Source organism: Ciconia boyciana, chromosome 9 (assembly GCF_034638445.1).
Source record: "Ciconia boyciana chromosome 9, ASM3463844v1, whole genome shotgun sequence".
NCBI classification, from domain to species: domain Eukaryota; kingdom Metazoa; phylum Chordata; class Aves; order Ciconiiformes; family Ciconiidae; genus Ciconia; species Ciconia boyciana.
In genome coordinates this window covers 31507978-31525472 of record NC_132942.1, presented here as the reverse complement: position 1 = coordinate 31525472, position 17495 = coordinate 31507978, and the positions used below count along the sequence as shown (strand labels likewise).

At 37.9% G+C, this 17495-nt stretch overlaps 2 protein-coding genes across 6 annotated transcripts in view; one reads left to right on the top strand and one right to left on the bottom strand.

Moving 5' to 3' along the window:
* The window catches only part of ITFG1 (integrin alpha FG-GAP repeat containing 1), a 91451-nt gene extending 78244 nt beyond the window's left edge, over positions 1–13207 (bottom strand). Inside the window, exons 1-6 of one of the 3 annotated variants that reach the window (XM_072871833.1) lie at positions 12965–13207; positions 9259–9331; positions 7670–7815; positions 5906–5963; positions 5231–5305; positions 1487–1581 (exon numbers count right to left, since the gene is read on the bottom strand). In XM_072871833.1, the coding sequence (XP_072727934.1) occupies positions 1487–1581; positions 5231–5305; positions 5906–5963; positions 7670–7815; positions 9259–9331; positions 12965–13139 (622 nt within the window). In that variant the 5' untranslated portion in view covers positions 13140–13207. The remainder of the gene's footprint in view (positions 1–1486; positions 1582–5230; positions 5306–5905; positions 5964–7669; positions 7816–9258; positions 9332–12964) is intronic. The other 2 variants (XM_072871831.1, XM_072871832.1) reach the window with 2 other exon arrangements.
* An 82-nt stretch (positions 13208–13289) lies between these two features.
* PHKB (phosphorylase kinase regulatory subunit beta) overlaps positions 13290–17495 on the top strand; it is an 87862-nt gene continuing 83656 nt past the window's right edge. For 2 of the 3 annotated variants that reach the window (XM_072871828.1, XM_072871829.1), the window contains exon 1: positions 13290–13492. In XM_072871828.1, coding sequence (XP_072727929.1) covers positions 13408–13492 — 85 coding nt within the window. In that variant the 5' untranslated portion in view covers positions 13290–13407. Of the gene's footprint in view, positions 13493–16184; positions 16280–17495 lie in introns of all 3 variants that reach the window. The other variant, XM_072871830.1, reaches the window with a different exon arrangement.

Genomic DNA, 17495 nt, shown 5'->3' with positions numbered 1-17495 from the left:
CTATGGGGAGTGCTTCATAGAAGCTTCTATTCACAACTTGAGATATGAATATAGATGTGAGTCTATAAAAGCTCCCAGCACTCCCCACACAAAGATCCTGACTTTCATTTCTATTTAATAGAGGAAGTTCCACATATCACTAGCACTAACTGGAACTCTCTGGACATTCTTTAGGCTGTTAGCTGTCATAAAAACCTTCGTGTGCTCTTGCAAAAATTGATCTATCTGTGATTGATCTATGTACGCAACTTCGACTTCCTACCCTTACCTACCTGCAAGTTTAGTTTTCAATGGAATGCTCATCTTAGTGGCATGGGCATGCCACTAAAACAAAATTCAAAAGGATTTATAGAACTAAGTGTGTTAGAATTGGTTATTACATGACACTGATTATGGTAAGTAACCGTATATTTAATTTTCCAGTTGGAATTTCCACTTGACAGCTTCCTGCAGCAATGTGCCAGAACTGAATATTAAGATTTGACTACACGCTAAAGCAATTAACTTAATCCCCAACATTTATAAGCATCTTAATTAAATTTATGGACTCTTTCCTCTCTCATTCCCATGCTACTAAATAGGAAAAAAATAAGCTCTTTCCAAAATTACCATATATGAATTGATGTACACTGCACATCTAGCAGAAGATAAAGCATTTCAGAATTCATTTAGTGTGTGAATAAATTAAGTTTAGCACAATATTTAAGTGTGCTTGGAGGTATGAACCAGGTAGCGATAAACAGATTCATCGTGGTAACCGAAGGCTAAATTGCACCGCGCATTTCACAAAAAACACCCCAAACCAAACAAAACCACCACCACCAAATTAAGAATACAGTTTATCTACCATAGGAAAAGTTGTCTCCAGTACTCGTTTGTGAACACCAAATTATAAATATGTTATAGGATTGCTCATATAGTAATAGAAGAATAAAACCCTCACATGCTATTTTCTCAGTGATAGAATTAACTACAACAAAACAGAATGAAGTCATATTGAAATCTTCAAGAAACAAATAAGTCCAGTCTTCAAAACATTCTTCTGAATGAACTATAAAACTATTTTCAGACTCAAGATGAAGAAAAAGCAGCCCTGCTTCTGATTCAGTTGCAAATTGAATACTAGAGTACAGCATCATGAAGAATAGGAAACAATGCTTTAATGGTGAAGACAAAATTATTCAGAACAAGCATTAGTTCCGATTAAATTGTCATCAAGAAGCAGAAAACGTTATTAGGTTATTCATTTTGGCAGTTATTTTTTAAAATCCAGAATTTTCAAATTGTAGATATTAAAATAAAATAATTAAAAATAAACAAACAGAAGTAGCAAAGTCATATAATTACTGAATACAACATTCCAGAATGAACTCTTTACAACCATCAATGAAATCTACTAAAATATTAGAAGGAAATTGCAGTACATTGCATTGTATACTTAGTGATAAATATTTTTAGGAAAGTATTTAACACTTTTATGACTTACCAGCAGTGAAGTCATTATTTAAATCTATAAATGCATGAGAGTGCGGTATATACATTTTACTTTGAGTTTCCAATGCAGCATGCCATGATAAGTTCCTACAGACAAGAATAAAAAGCAATACATTTCATCAATGCTTAGGGACTCTTAATCATTATAATATACCTTTAAAAAAAATTGTGAAACTTTAAATAAAATTGATCAGGAAGCATGTTCTCCTAATGCTAAGCCAAAGTTACTACTTAGCTTACAATGTACTAAGTAACTAGAGTAAATGCTTGAAAGGTTCTGCGAAGGATGATTCATAGCACAGGGGCTTCAGTTAGATTTTAACAACTAAGGCACCTTTTTTGTATACAGAAAAGTATCACTACCCACAATGTGAAATTTAGTGCCCAGACTTCAACTGTAAATCCCGAGACACTGATCGCTGTCCTCCGCAGTTTACTCAAGTAGTTTTACCATCAGTACTTCTGAAATCTACTTTAAGATTAAAAAAAGATGAGCAAAAATGGACATAATCACATGCTGCTAAAGCAGCTCATGCCTGCTGCATGTAAATGGACTTTATTTTCAGTCACTTAAAAAAATCAACACAATAATTAAATTCTCACATTATGATGGACTACAGGCTAATTATGTCACTTCCCAACAGGTGATATTTATAAACATACACATCCTGCTGGTTTCTGCTCTAAAAATGACTGAACTTCCAGCAAACCTCCCTATTAGCAGCACAATGAAATATAACAAATCCTTCAAACATCATAGCAGCTGAATCATCACATGTTACTTTCAGAACCCTTAGCTAATACACTCAGAAAAATCTCAATATGCACTATACAATGCACTGTACAACAGCAGGACAGCAGTATTACTACTGTCTGGAATGACTTTGTTTATTCCAGTGACATTACATACATGTGACTAGAGTCCTTATCTTCCGTGACTCATTTTATGGTAAGAAAAAAATAAACTTCTGATTACTTCCCAGAGATTATAACTAAGTCTTAGAAATGTTAAAAAGAATCAATCTTAAAGAAATAGAAAAACCTATAGAAAATTTTAATTATGTATTCAGTTTTGAAGATAGCCAAGAAAGTTATACAGCTCTAGTATAAATTTAAAAACATTTTAGATTAAAAAAATAGAAAAATGCTTTTCTAAGCAGATGACATAAAGCTGTTTTTCACGTACAAGACATTGCTTATGCTGTTACCTATAGCATTCCATCTTATTTTGAGCTGTAACGAGTCATCCTAATGCTACTGAAAGGATTTCTTCAACAAAATGAAACAAATCTCTCACATTTTTCCATATCTTCAACAGCTCATGAAATTTTTCAATATATAATCATTGCCAGGTGTTCAGAAACACCCTTGTGAATTTGAGATCTCTGTTCCATAAGCCATCAATTTAAATAAAAGTAATGGTGATAAAATTCAAGTTGGGATTAATGACCAAAATCATACTGCCAAGAAGGGCATCGTTTCCATTTACACATTTAAATGTTATTTACCCTACATCACTTCTGAATGATCTCTGCAGAAAGGAAAATAGCCAGTTAGGAACAACAGGTACAGATTTGTTCAACTCAGTGATGGGGTGTGGCGGGGAAAGCCTGATTTACACATTTCTTAAGGGCCATGGAGATGCAGGATAGAAAGATGATACAATGTTGCCATAGAGACAGAGTAATCATCTCATTAATTTCTCCAGTAGTAACAGACCTCTTCAGAAACAATAGCTAAAGAAAGCCACATAGGAATGCAAAGACTTCCTAACACACTCTTTCTTTTAAAATAAACTTAAATATTGATTGATTGTATGCAAACCTAAAACAGCTGTGACACCAACACCTGGATTTCTCCTGAAACAACAGAGCTGCAAGTTTCTATGTTAGTTACTAAATAACATTCAAGACAATCCTACCAAGTTCCACTTACAAGCTGCAAAATAGCAAGTTAGAAGACGCAAACTTCTTCAAACAATTGATTTAAAGGTCTAATCCTCTAAGAAAACACAAGCCTGGTTCCTAATTTTTCCAATTATTCATTGGAAATTATTCATTATCAGTCAAAAGAAAATAGTTCAAAAAAAATGTCAAAAGAGTGGTTTTCATATTATCACAAAGCTAAGAACGATGTATTTATTTTGACATTTATAATCCAACTTGCATCCTAAAAATATTTTCTGCTATCTTTTGAGCACATTCTTTGACAATTGAGGGAAAAATCTCTAAATCAGGGAAAGAGTTTAATTCAAGTATCCTCCTTTTGAGGCTTCTTTCTTTTTCAAAGAATGCGCAAACCCACAGCACTATCACTGAAGTTCTTCCTTACAAAAGTCAAAGACTGACTATGCTAAGTTCAGTTTGGCAAAAGTTACAAGAAGAGATGTACAGACCCTTATTTTTAGTAGTCTAAAAAAAAAAAAAAGGTCATCCTTTTCAATAATGAAACTTTCACTAACTCAGAGTCACACCAGTTTGTGTCCCTGAATACACAATCCTAATAGCTCTCAAAAGCCAAATCTTTCTTTTTCTTTATCGGAGTACAAATTTCAAAAGCAGTATCAGGAAAACCAAACAGAATGTGAACTGTCCTTCTCTAGGGTCCAGTAGTGTTTTTAACAAATAACTCACAACTTGTTTTCAAAAGACAGATTTAAGGTTCTTTGGCATCTTGCCCAATATTAGAGACATTGCTACTTTTTAATTTTTTGTTTAGAGACTGGTTCTTCTGAGTCAGTAAAGATCCATTCTTCTGTTACACTTTGATTTCAGCATTCCTACCCAAAACAGTTAAACGAAAATAATCCTTTGCATAGTCCTCGCTAACCATTTAAATATGCCATTAAAATAATCATTTTTATCCCAGTATTTGCTAGCTAGTTCCATTCTAGAAATTCCAGGGCTAGCAGAAACTTTAATAACGAAACTTAGTCCCCCCTACTGTCAATCTCATCTCATAAGACTTGAGCCAACTTCTATTTGCTGAAGCCTTAGCCACTCCTTAACACACAATGTGATACAGAGAACATCACTTTCATGCACACTTATATTGCTACTTAGTCACCTCTGCCTTATGTCTCTTTATGAATCTCTTCCCCCAATCAGCATATCAAATATTTTCCTTAATATATCACTTAATACCCCTACACTTTCCATCTCCCATGCTTCTGATTCTCATGTTTCCCATTACAATTAAATTCCTAGATAAATGAGAGCTGAACTTTTTTTAAGTTTACCCCAAACTCATGCACATTTTCCTTTTGCCATCCCGTATAAGATCTGTTCCAGTACTTCTTGCATCATCAACCTGTCACTTCATCTATTAGCCTAAATGCAGCTTAAATTCTACAGACGCTACTTAAAAACTTTGGTTTGTATTTCTGTACAGCACAGAATTCCATAATAAAAATTATAATAATAAATATAAAAGTGTACTAAACAAAGGAGACTATAACTGTTCCAAGAAACAATTATCCTATTTCTCATGTCAAATAAAAGGGTTTTTGTTTTCTCAGCTCTCACGGCACGTCTACTTCCCCTAAAAAATAAAACTTTAAAAATTAGATGCAGGGCATCATAGAATGTTTAAAGATACACATGGAAATGAGAGAAGATTCATATGTTTGCACAGTTCCAGTTAAACATGAGTTTTATGCCTCTTTAATAAGAACAGAAATGGATGCACAATGAATAAGTTATCAAAATTCATGCTAATAAACAAACCCTTAGCTTACCCTCCTATCAATATCTGTGGCTTACTTGAATCACTTGTGACACCAAAGACATCAGGAATCAAGTCTCCATTAAAGCTGAAAACGCAAAACAATTTCAGTATCACCTTAGTCATTATAGGAGTTGAAATTAACTGTTCATAAGTTCACCCGTATTTGGTTAGCATTTTCCCAGGAAGCAATGAAGAATTTTCATCTGTGTGGTCTTTTCTGAATTTTAGCTCTTGCCGAGCTGCTGGTAGTAGTACGCTTCTTTCAATATTTTACACTATGCCATGCACTTGATTTTCCAGCTATACTCCCCCCCATTTTGTTCAGTATTTCACAGAGAGGGAAGTGCACTGTGAAAGGGATATCTCCTCAGTCTGATAAGCCAGTAAGGTTTTTGCTTTACAAAATTCACCAAAAAATGAATGGCTCTTTTTCTGCATAAAACAGAGTACTGAAATAAAAATAATTAAAAGCTTATTTCGTTACTATTGCCAGGATGATGTACAAGATTTGTAAAGATTACTCTTATGTTTTGTCATCTTTTGTTAGACTAGTTGACATGACACAAACCACCCTGTTCTTAAGAGATAAAGAGCATGTGTTTCAAATTTTAGCATTAAAATATATTTAAGTTGTTCTTAGTCACCATTATAAATGTTGTTTTCTAAAAAAGTAGGTCATACTTACTCCATTACCAGAGGTTCATCAAGAAAAGTCTTATTTAACATAGTTTTATGGTTAATATCTAAAACAGAAAATATTAATTTGATTCAGTTACCAATAAGTTATGAAATTTGCATTTTTAACTTAGACACGATTCTTCTATTAATTTACAACCATCAATTTTATGATGAAAAAAACATCCGCTACCACTGAACATAAACAACTAAATGGCTTCCTGAAATTATGCAGGAAAGGTGAGTTACAGTTAAAATGCTGAAGCTTCTTGTGTCTCCACTAAACTCTTCAACAAATTATTCTAAATAGATCTTAGTGAAACCTGTTTCTATATATGACTGCAGTCACATAGACACACAAAATCTGAAATAGTTAGGATGAGGACAGTCTAAAAATTTAATATTGTACATAAGACCTCTGTTTAATGTTTTGTCACTGTAAAAAACCATTCTTAATCATATACACTGAGTGTTTCAAATAAGGATTAGAGGCAGACTGCCTAAATGGGAAGTAAGGATTTTAAATCCTAATCAGGTTATAAGCTCTCAGATTTCACTTTTACTTGTAATCCAAACTCCTTGCCACATCATCCCCATTTCCTTCATCTCTCCATAATGTTTCTCTTCCTTCCAGTTTCCACCTTTTATATGACAGTACCCTCCTGTTGACTTGTCTGTCACACTTCCATTACCCAAGCAGGCACCACATACCTTCCCAGTAGCCTCACGACATACCAACCATTGCCTGAATTTTTAACCTCTGACTCTTTTTCTAAGCCCCATATACTCATTTGTGCCTCTCCCAATATTTGTTTATTCAGAAGCAAGACAGCACAAATTAATCCAAATCCTTCATATTCTTCCCAATACTACAGATACCTCCTATTCTCTTAATACTTGATCCAGCACACTTTCCCAGGTTGCTTGTTTCAGCTCTGATTAAAGCCAGAAGCAATAGTATCTAAGGCCATCACTTGCCTCACCTGTAACTATTTTATAACACAGTTGTTCATCATAGTAATTATTCTTCAGTAATTTTTGTGGACTTTAAGAGTATCTTCTTTTGCTTTTCTGTCCTTCTTCAAACCCTGAACTCTTCCCAAAACCCTTTTCTAGCAAAGTCAAGAGAAAACAGAAGAGGCTTCAAGAGTTCATGCAGTCCATGACTCTACCCTAACATAGAATCAGCTATACCTAGAACACTGCTAAAATACTCTTGAAAACTCAATTCTGAAGTTCTTGAAAACTTCCAGTGATAGACTCTAGAAGCCACTCTCCCAAAACCTACTTTAGTGTGTCATTGTCTTTAAAGAATTTGGTTTAACAGAAATAAAGTGTTAGATTACCGTTGGCAAGTTTAGATATGATGTTTCAAAAGTTTATGCACTAAACTTTACACCAGATTCTCAGCGCATTTTAAATTCAAGATAAGTCTTTTGAGATAATCTTTGTGAAGCTGACATGCATAATGAGGAAGCCATGAGAAGTAGCTCTTCAGCTAGTAGGTTACTATCAAACCATAATATTGTTTGGTTATGTCTGTTGCACAATAGAAAGCAAGAGTTTTAGTTTTGTTCCTTTTCATTAATTATTGAACACAGTTTAACAGCAAGATAATATGTGGGTATAAAGCTGAATAGCTGCTAATCCCTATTTTAGGGATTTAGCTGTAAAAACAACCACTACACTGTAAAATGAGTTATAACTTTCTCACAATACTTTCAATTATTAAAAAGTCTAACAATCTTATTAATAAGCAGTCTCAGCAACTCACCTAATGTTTGGTTGTGCCCCCAGAAAATAAACACTGAAAGTTCATCTCTGCCATGATTTTGTGCCCGGGTAGTCAGGAGGACATCCATTTGTGAATCACCATCATAATCTCCAGGAACTACACTGGTTATGGTAACACTGAGAGATCTAGAATTAAAAACAAACAAAAAACCCCACATGCAAATAATTGTACAAATGTGTGCATGAAAACTGAAAGTATTTGTGTGTTCAAAGGCTTGCCTTTTCGTCCCACAATATTATCCCTCAACAACCTGGCTTTTTATAAAGTCCTTATCTATTGCAAAAGTAACTTTAAATCAAGCATTCTGCAAGCTGTCATTCCTTAGAGGAAGACATTTTTAACTCTAAACTTCAGCTAACAAACATTCTTCAGCATATCCTGTTTGTTAATGCTATCTAGACATCATTAAATCCCTTCATTTGTTGTAGAACCAGTCCTCAAAAAAGTGTTTCAGAGAGCAGGATCTTTTGGTTGCATTCAAAGAGCAAGACCATAAAGCAACAGGAGCGGTTTAAGCAGCAGAAGTCAGACACATAGCTAGATCTCTTTTTAAGACAATGTCATCTCCTCCTATCTTCTGCCACGTCCTACCACTCCTCCGTACATTTGTTTGTTCTTTCTATCTTTTTTTACTTGGTTACCTACCCAGAGACTCTGCTTCACACACACAAACATGGATCATTCTGTTAAGAATTCAAAACAGATAATTTCTAATGCGCTAAACAAATTAGCTCCTTCCAAGATAGGAGGGAATAAGGAAAAATAAAAATATATAGAATTACAGAAGATGAAGCTGAGCTATAATAGCAATTTAACTTTTAATAGACATAATACTATTAGTAAGCATTATTCATAAGAAATAACATATCCTGTAATAGTATTATGGTTAAAACTGTACATATATATGTACATAAACACAGATTGTTTTACATTTATTAAAAATTGATGCTTTTCTTAAAGCCACATTTAAACTTTAGAAAGGAGCAGATCTCTACACAGAAATACTAGAACACCATTCTCCATATTTCTTTCTAAAGCTGATGATATTGGCTGGATTCCATTAGTAACTACAGCAGCTAGAAGAATTTCCCTGAAAACATGTCTTAGGACAGAGACTAATACTACCTGCCAAAAAGACTTAAACTATGATATGGAATGATAGTTTGTTTTACTAGGAAATAAAGTCCTGAAAAAACAAGTCAACTGCAAAAATATTCCAAGATACAGGTATTTATAATACTAATTAGAGGACAAAAAACCAAAGCATAGAAATTCCATAAGGGGGTGGGAAGTCACACCTATTAGTTAACAATAGGAATGAGAAAACTCATCTCTACAAATTCTGTCATCTGACCCACAAAATCCAAACAAATCAAACCAAAAATGTATCAGGAAATTAATCAGGAAACTGGCCAAAGAACTGCAGCTCTAAGGGCAAGTTGAACAACATAGTCAAATAGGTAACAGCAGCACAGACAATTCTAGTCATGTTCCCACTGCCTGCAAAGGTGCACTTTCAAGAAAAAATGGCCACTTACATTGTTTCACCATTGAATACCAATACTTACTTCATTGGTAACTTAACACGGGGCTTAAAGTAGGGTTCCTTTTGGTCAGCCAAAAAGATAATCAACTCATTTCCTGCAAAAGCAAGTAAGACGATGAGTTACAGAGGAGGACTGCAAGTGGTTTATATACAAAACCAACATTTAAAAAGCTATGCCACAAATAGTCATTCCTCACAGTAGCAAAAACTTTGAAAGACTTCCCATAAAATTACTTCCTCCTCATTCAAAAGAAAGCAAAAGGAGCACTTCCTCAATACACCCTATAAATCTAATTGCATCTCAAAGGAATGCTAATATCAATGAATCTTCTTTGGGGCTTAGTGTTAGACACTTCTCTCTGCTACTGTTATCTCATTGCTTAAAATAAAACTTCCTATAATGAGTTAAGAAACATTACATGTGGAAAGGTAGTAGGCATCAGTTCCATATAAATAATTAAAGCTTAAAAGCTAAGTCAAATGAATGCTTTTAATACCGTCTCTGACACAGCAGGATCTGATACTCCTTTTGTCGGCTGACAAAAGCACTTTAAGTGAAACTCATGGAAGTAACCTGGTTCCCTGCAGCATTTCCTCATTTAGAGGCAATGATACAAGTCAGTATCATTTAATTATTTCCAGAAGATCTAAATAAAAGCCATATTTTATGTTGCAAAAATAATTTAAATTTGGGAAAGAACAAAAAAAATATTTAACCTGAATGATGAAATGTATTTCAGTCAGTAAATCACAACACACATGTACTTACTTCTGCAAGTAAAATAATAGTTCACAGCTAAAGAAAAAATACAATTTTTTTAGTCATCCTTTATTATGTTTGTTTTCTGCATTCTCCAAGAAATTCACCTGTAGCATCCCAAACTGCAAGAACTAGTTTACCTAATCAAAAATAATTCTATGGCTCCAAACTCGAGCTACCATAGTATATTTCAAAAGCATCTTTCTGTGGTAAAGTTCACAGCTGTGAAATAGCAGAATACAAGCTTCCTGGCTACGAAAAAAAAAAGATAACTGCCATAAACATATTTGCCAAGGAGAATATGCCAGCAAATGAGTAAATAAAAACAAACCCTTCCAAAATGGATAGGGGCAACTAGTGCAGTCCCATCTGGCAAGCTAATAAAGCCTGGCTTGCACTACACATTCACAGATGATTGAAAAAGTTGGCACACAGTAAGGTAAAGAAGCCTGCTGGCTGGTTAAGCTTTTGATAATAAAGCTGTGGGTTGACTGCTAAAACTTGTAATTCTGATTGCACACTATAGACTTTCACCTGCCTTTTTATCATCTCTGTGGTAAAGTAATGATGATGAAGCAAATGTGTTTTTACACATACCAGGTTCCAAGTCAATCATACGACTCAGAAATGAGATTTCTGTGGTCGCTAAAGATAGATTTATGAAAATTTCAGCTCAGGGCTCATCAATAGTCAAAACAAACTGACTACTGGAAATTATTAGATGAACAGAAAACCAAATCACTATGGCACTACATCAATCCATTGTGCATCCTAGGTGCTGTTTGCAGTTCTTGTCCCCTCATCTCAAAAAGAATACGGAAGAAAGGAAAAAAGTACATAGGAGGGTGTGAAAAAAGGGAACAGTTTCCATACAAACAACAATTACGTAGATCAGAGGTCTTCAGTCTGAACATCTCAGTGAGGATACCCCAGAAGTTTTCAAAATTCCCCAAAGAAATGCAGAAGGTGAATAGGGGAAAGATCACTCACTGCCCTGTACTATAGAGGCATCAAACACAGCTAGAAGGTGGTAAGTTGAACAAGCAGACAGCATGAGCTTCCCCAATTATCCCTGGCTTGTGCACAGACTTACAAAACAGGTATGTGTATGCACAATTCCATTTATTCATATATTTTTAGTTCAAAAACTGACTGAACCCAGGGTCCACTGGTAACTTTGAATTGTTCTTGCAACAAGATACTGCGGGATCTAGACTACCTCTTATGTTTAGCTAGTTCACCCTCTCTTACAAAGCTCTGAGTACAAACAGATTTTTCTTTCATGTATCTGAGCATATGAAACATAACTCTCATTCAAATAAAGTAATTCAAGATCAGGACAATAATATAAATCCAGCAAAAGGCCAATGACATCATCCCCATTTCCTTATTAAGGGTCAGGATTATTAGGACTGGGCTTCTTTACCAGGTTGCTGTTCCTCAAAGCCTAGTATTATCTCCAATGCTTACTTCTTCAGCGCTATTTAGAAGTGGCTGCCGTTTATTCTACTACTTCGAATTCTATTTACAATTGGCTATTACTTTTTGTTTAGAAGGTATTCAATATCTAATAATTTTTCAAGCTACTTTTGGTCAAGACTTAAATTATGAAAAATAATGTTTTCAAGTAGGTTATTTCAGGCTGATTTTTACAGAAAGTACCAAGTAGGAAAACTACAGCAAGTGCCGCTGTGCAGAAGCAAAGAAGAAACCATGAGTCTCGTTTCTAAAACTTTTAATTATTCATATTTTTATATGCATTCATCTGACAGAAAGTAAAAATTAAATCTCTTATCACTGATGTTCATTTTAAATCTAATCTTCAGTGCATTTTTTCAGCAGATGTGTCAGTAGAGCATTTTCAAGGAGCCATGCATTTAAATATCTCAACTAGATAGGAAATTTACTTATGCTTTACCAAAGCTACTTATAGAAACATTTCTGAGATTGAAGGAATAAAAAAGGTGAATCTGAGCATAAATTTATTATCTTAATGTGTAGCTTCGAACGAGTAAAATAATCCAAGATCAACATCCGCAAATAACACTGACCACTGATAATAAGCTCTGATTTGGGGTCCCCCCATATCTGAGGCCTAAGCAGAAACTCATGGCAGATGACAGCTGTGTGGAACAAGTTTATCTAGCCTTCCACTTCAACATAACGTTCAAGGCAGGATAACGTGCAATGTATCCTCTTTACAACTGTGAAATATTCATCTCCGTTTCCCAAAATATTGTGAAAGCAGGAGCAAAAAACCAGTTTGAGACCACTCACTCTGTAGGACAAAGCCTTTAGATTATTTCACAACCATGAATTCACTTTAAAGAAAAGTATTTCTTGCCCTATGTGAAGCCCTATTTTAGTGCAAGTTGCAAATGCTTTTCTCCATGCAGGAAATCTCCCAGGAGCAAAGCGAGCGTCAATTTTAGTCTTGAAAATAATTCTGTTGTTCGCTGTGCTCGCCCTCGGCGCTACCGCAAACAGCCCCGAACGCGGAGCACAGCGGGGCAGCGGCAAGGCGCAGAACAGGCCGCCAGCAATTCACAGCATCGGAGGACACCTCGGGTTGCAAGGGCCCCACAGGGATCGCCGAGCCCCGCTCCCCGCAGGACAGCTCCCACAGGGGAAGTCTTTCCCTGCCCGCCAAGAACCGAGAAGCATCTCTCGAACAAGCAGCCGGTGCCTCTTCGAGAGGGACGCCGGGGCGGAGCGGCAGCTCGGCGGCCCGCGCGGGTGTCGCACGGGGAGCACCGCGGCCGCCCGCCTACCCCGGTCCCCTCGTATAAGCCGTGCAACACAACCAGGAACACGCCTCGGCGACAGGCGCTCCCCACACCGGCAGGGAAAACCCCCAAAGCGCTCCTAGGGGACCCCTGCGACAGCACCCCGCCGGCTCCGCTCCCGCCCTCCCACAGGCCGACGCCGGTAACGACGGCGGCCGCGCTCCCGCCCCCGGCGCGCTCACCGCCTCGCAGCACGAACAGGTCCGTCTGCTTGTCCGAATTGAAGTCGCCGAAGGCCGCTAGGGTCCCGTAGGCCTCCGCCCCGAAGAGCTGGGCGGTGACGTTCTGCAGGGCCCCGCCGGGCCCCGGCAAGGCCAGCAGCAGGCACAGCCCCAGCCAGCCGCGGCAGCCCCCCATACTGCAGCGGCGCGGCCCAGCTGCCCGCCGCCCCCGCCCGCATCACTTACGGCAGCGCAGGGGTGTGCCCGGCACAACAGCCGGCTCGCTTCCGGGACTGACCCGGCGGCTTTGCGACAACGGCGCGACGGCCTGCGCGAGTCTCTTTACGGCTGGCGTGGGTAACCAGGTGGCGATCGCCGTCCGGCTCGTTCGCTGCGGCGCCGGCGAGGCGAGGGCGGCTGTCCTGGTCAGAGCGGAGCGACGGGAGCGGCGGGTCCTCATCAGAATGGCGGCGGCGGCGGCGGCAGCGGCCCATATGGCTGATGTGAGCTGGAAGATGCTGGAGCTGCGAGCTCGCTCTAAACGTTCAGGTCTGACCTCTTGGCTTGCCCGAGAGGAGCTCCGGGGCTCCCTCTCCTCGCCAGCGCCCCTCCCCTTCCTCACTAACTGCCCCGCTCCCGCTCTCCTCTCCTTCCCTCTGCCCCGCCACCCTCCCCGAGCTCTCGGCCCACGTCGTCCCTCTGCCTCTTTTCGCTGCCCCCGCAGCTCGGCGCCTCACTCGCCGCCGGCCCCGCCGCGGCCCTGCCCGGCCGCTCCCGCCCCGCCGCGCACCTGTGGCCGGCCAGCGGCTGGGCGCTCCCCGCCGCTCCCTCCGCGCGGGCTCGGGGGGCTCCTGCCGCTGCCCGCGTCTCGCTGCGCGGCGGGCACGGCTGTGATCCTCCCGCGGTCGCCGGGAAGGGCAGGCCGCCCTCCTGCCGGTGCAGGACCCCGGTGCGGCGCGCGGGAACGGGCGTCCTTGGCGAGGCAGAGTTTCGGATGATTTACAGGTGCCATTTGACAGCACGGTTGGCAAGGTCGTGGTAGTGTTGCTGCAGTCTTACAAAGCTGTCGAGCAGATGAAGTATTGTAAAATTGTGGGCGCTTAGGCAGAAGTGCCCGCTTTTGCCAGGTTTCCCTTAGAGAATTCCCCTAAAGAGAATTTTTTTTTTAACGTGAGAATCTCTGGTTGTGAAGTTGGACTGCGTGGCAGCTACATTCTGGCCTCGATGAAAGGATGATTACCGAGTTGGCCTGAATTTCCAAAGTTCAAAAACCCCGATTTTAATTTTTTAAAAAATAAAATACAGTCTTAGTAGGGCTTTAGTTGTTAACGTTCTAATGGAAACAGTTTTCCAAATGATCCCTGTGGCGTTTGTTTATTTGTCATACGTGCTTGTAAAACTCAATCGTTATTTCCTTATTTGCATATTTGATTGGTTCTGTTCAGATCAAACTGATCAGATTGTGAAAAGAAAACGGGGCTGTATGAGGCCTCTCATAAAGAAAATTGATTTATTAAAGAGTACTCTGATTCATATGGCTTTAAAAATGCTATGTATGTATAGTATTAATTTGCAAAATACCATTACTGAGACTGTCCACTACATAAGTTGTTACTTTGTGGCCAATTAAGATTACGCAGTACTGGTAGCTGAAAATTGATTTACAAAAGTAGCCATAGAGCTCTGCAAAATAAAGTCTGGAACCTGCATGTCTGCAGTGTGTCACTCCCGAGGCGCAAGGCAGCATGCTAACTTTGGGATTCCCATGCAGATTCAGGCACTGCAGAAGGCATTTGGATGATTTTAAATGCTTGGGTTTTTCTTAACTTTCTTACTTTTTTGTTAAGTATATAAGAAAGTGTCTTCTGTCGTAATGACAGATTATTATTGTAGTTCACTTCCTTCTTTTCCTGTTCATAGAGATTTTGTCATTTATATAGTAACTGAAAAAAATTATTTACTGAAGAAATAAAGATGATTTTAGTTGAAATGCTTCTCTGATAAAATAGTTGATTTAAAAAATCAAATTTTATATATAATCTTTCAGGTAGCATTCTTACCTAAAACTGAAAATCATGTTCTTGTTTCTCAAATTTACTACTGCATCTTCATAAGTATGTTGAAATTTGTATAACTTCTGAGCTCTTACGCTTCCTTTCTGGCGCTGTCAGAAAGAGATGTGGTTGGTATAGTCATAGAAAGTGGCTGAAACTCCCCCATACTGTTCTGAATTGGCTGAGTTCTATGCTCGAGAGTCCCAGTTTACAAACAGTACTGCTTGGTTTGAGGGGGTTTTTTTTTTAGTATTATGCTTGGAGTAAGATATAGTAAACATGCAGTATAGACACATATGCATGAAATGCATGAGTGATTCATGTTTTATAGCTGACAGCAAAGTATTGTTTCAGAACCTATCCTGTAGGAGGTAATCCATATCTTCATGTTTAAGTATATTAAATTATGAATTACATTTTTGCCAGTAAAAACAAATTTTATTGAGAATTTTTTCTTTCCCTTCCTTGAGCAATAAAATACTGTTTCATTTATTGCTACTGTGATAATTAACAGTTAGGAGCAGATTATAAAGATACTCAGTAGTTGGCCAGTCTGCAACCCCTGAAATTTTGGTTACTTTAAAAAACATAAACTTCTTTAAAGATTTGGAAAAACTTGTCATCATAGTTACAAACAGTATTTCCTTATTTTACATTCCAAACTGGAACATGTTCTACTTCAAATAACTGAGATATTCAGTACCATAAGCAATATATATGACAGCAAGAAACATCCTGGTGTAAATTCCACATGGGATAAAAGCAGCCCTATGCATAAGCAGAATTTTAGCTCCTCATGCTTACTGTGACTTAACACCTTTATATGCACTAGTTAAATCAGTATTTTTATTTAATCCTTGATATAATTGAAATATATCAAATAGATTTTATTCAGCACTTTTTGACATTAGTAGCAAATTTCCTATTGAATAACAAAGCTACTGTCTAATGTCCAGAAGATCGACTTTGTGTAGACTGTGTCATTTTACTCAGATAAGCCTTATGGAAGTAAAAGCAAAATAAAAGCCATTTTTAGAGTAGAAAAGGGAAACATGAAATGTAATGAAACTTTACTACCCTTTGTGCTGTGCACTCTGTCATGTTAATAACTAGACTAACATTGCTTTCACTTAATTTAATGCTGGTTGCCTTTAACATTTACTAAACACTTTTGAAAACTGCTGTAGCTTAGCCTGAGACGTTTGTGATTAGCCGCACCAATTTGAAATGGCCAATTTGGACGATGACAGAACCTCCTCTGCGCATGCTTTTTTAAAATTTGGTAAGTGTGCAGTTCTGTGTTTTGTTTTTATTTGTGACTATTTAACTGAACAAAAAATATATAACTGTGTTTTGTGTTTTATGTAGTGTTTTGTGCTAGCAATTTTTTAGCACTGTACAGAAGAATTTAAAAATTTGAGCTCTTTCAGTGAAAATTTCTGAAAATTGAAATCTACTTAGATTGAAATCTACTGTTCAGATCTTCCTATTTCATTTGTGTTTTGTGTTCTTGTAAGTATCCCTCAGTGTAACAATCTCTGAACTGAAATTTCTCTTTTAAGATGATGGTCATGTGAAAGGTGCATTAATGGTGTTTAGATTTAACTCCTAAAAAACCCACGTGACCAGTTTAGAGAAAAGAAGTAAAATTTCCAGTAAGTCAGTCATTGTTCCAAAGCTTGACTTTTGGAAATAAAGGTGAAGCAAAATAAAGCCCCCTGGCACAGCTTCTCTTTAGAAGCTAGAATATATGAAGTTGTCAAGACCATTACTGTTTTAGTCCAATATATTTTGAAAAGAGTTTGACTGGAACAAATGTGTCCATATGTGAAGCTAGCTGATCTGGGGAAGACTGTATAGGACTCTTGTTTTGTCTGTGATGAAACACAGAAGCAGCACAAATGCTAGTGAGAGTAACTAGGTAAGGGGATTTCAGCTGGCTCTTGCCACAACTGTGTCACTTGAACTACCCTGCCCTGCCTGTGGCATTTCTGTTGTGCCTCTCTTAATGTCAAAGGACATGTGAAGTGTTGACGTTGTAATAAAATAATTACTCTTTCCTAATTACTATATTGATACTTGATGTTTCTGTTGTTATGATGCAAAATAAACATTTTTAGTAGTTTTAAGAGCTTTTGTTTTGAGTTCTCAGAAGTGGCAATGATGGCCTTGAATATCCTAAATGGTTTCCTGCCTTGCTTGTAGCGTCTACAAGGCTTGTGTGGTAGACACTGGCATTTTGGTGTATTTATGTTATGTGAAGCTCCTGTGTACTGGCATGATGGTCAATGTTTTATTCCTGGTGTTTAGTAGCTTCTGTGTGTTGTTAGTTACTGTAAATCCTGAAATCCTTACTGGAAGTCCTGTAGAGAGAAATCACTTCAGATGATTAGGAAATAGAGAAAGGACAAAATAAATTGGTACATTTTTTGTCTTTCTCCATGAAATTCTAATTGAATTATATGCACAGTCTAACACAAGCTTTTTCTTGATAAATG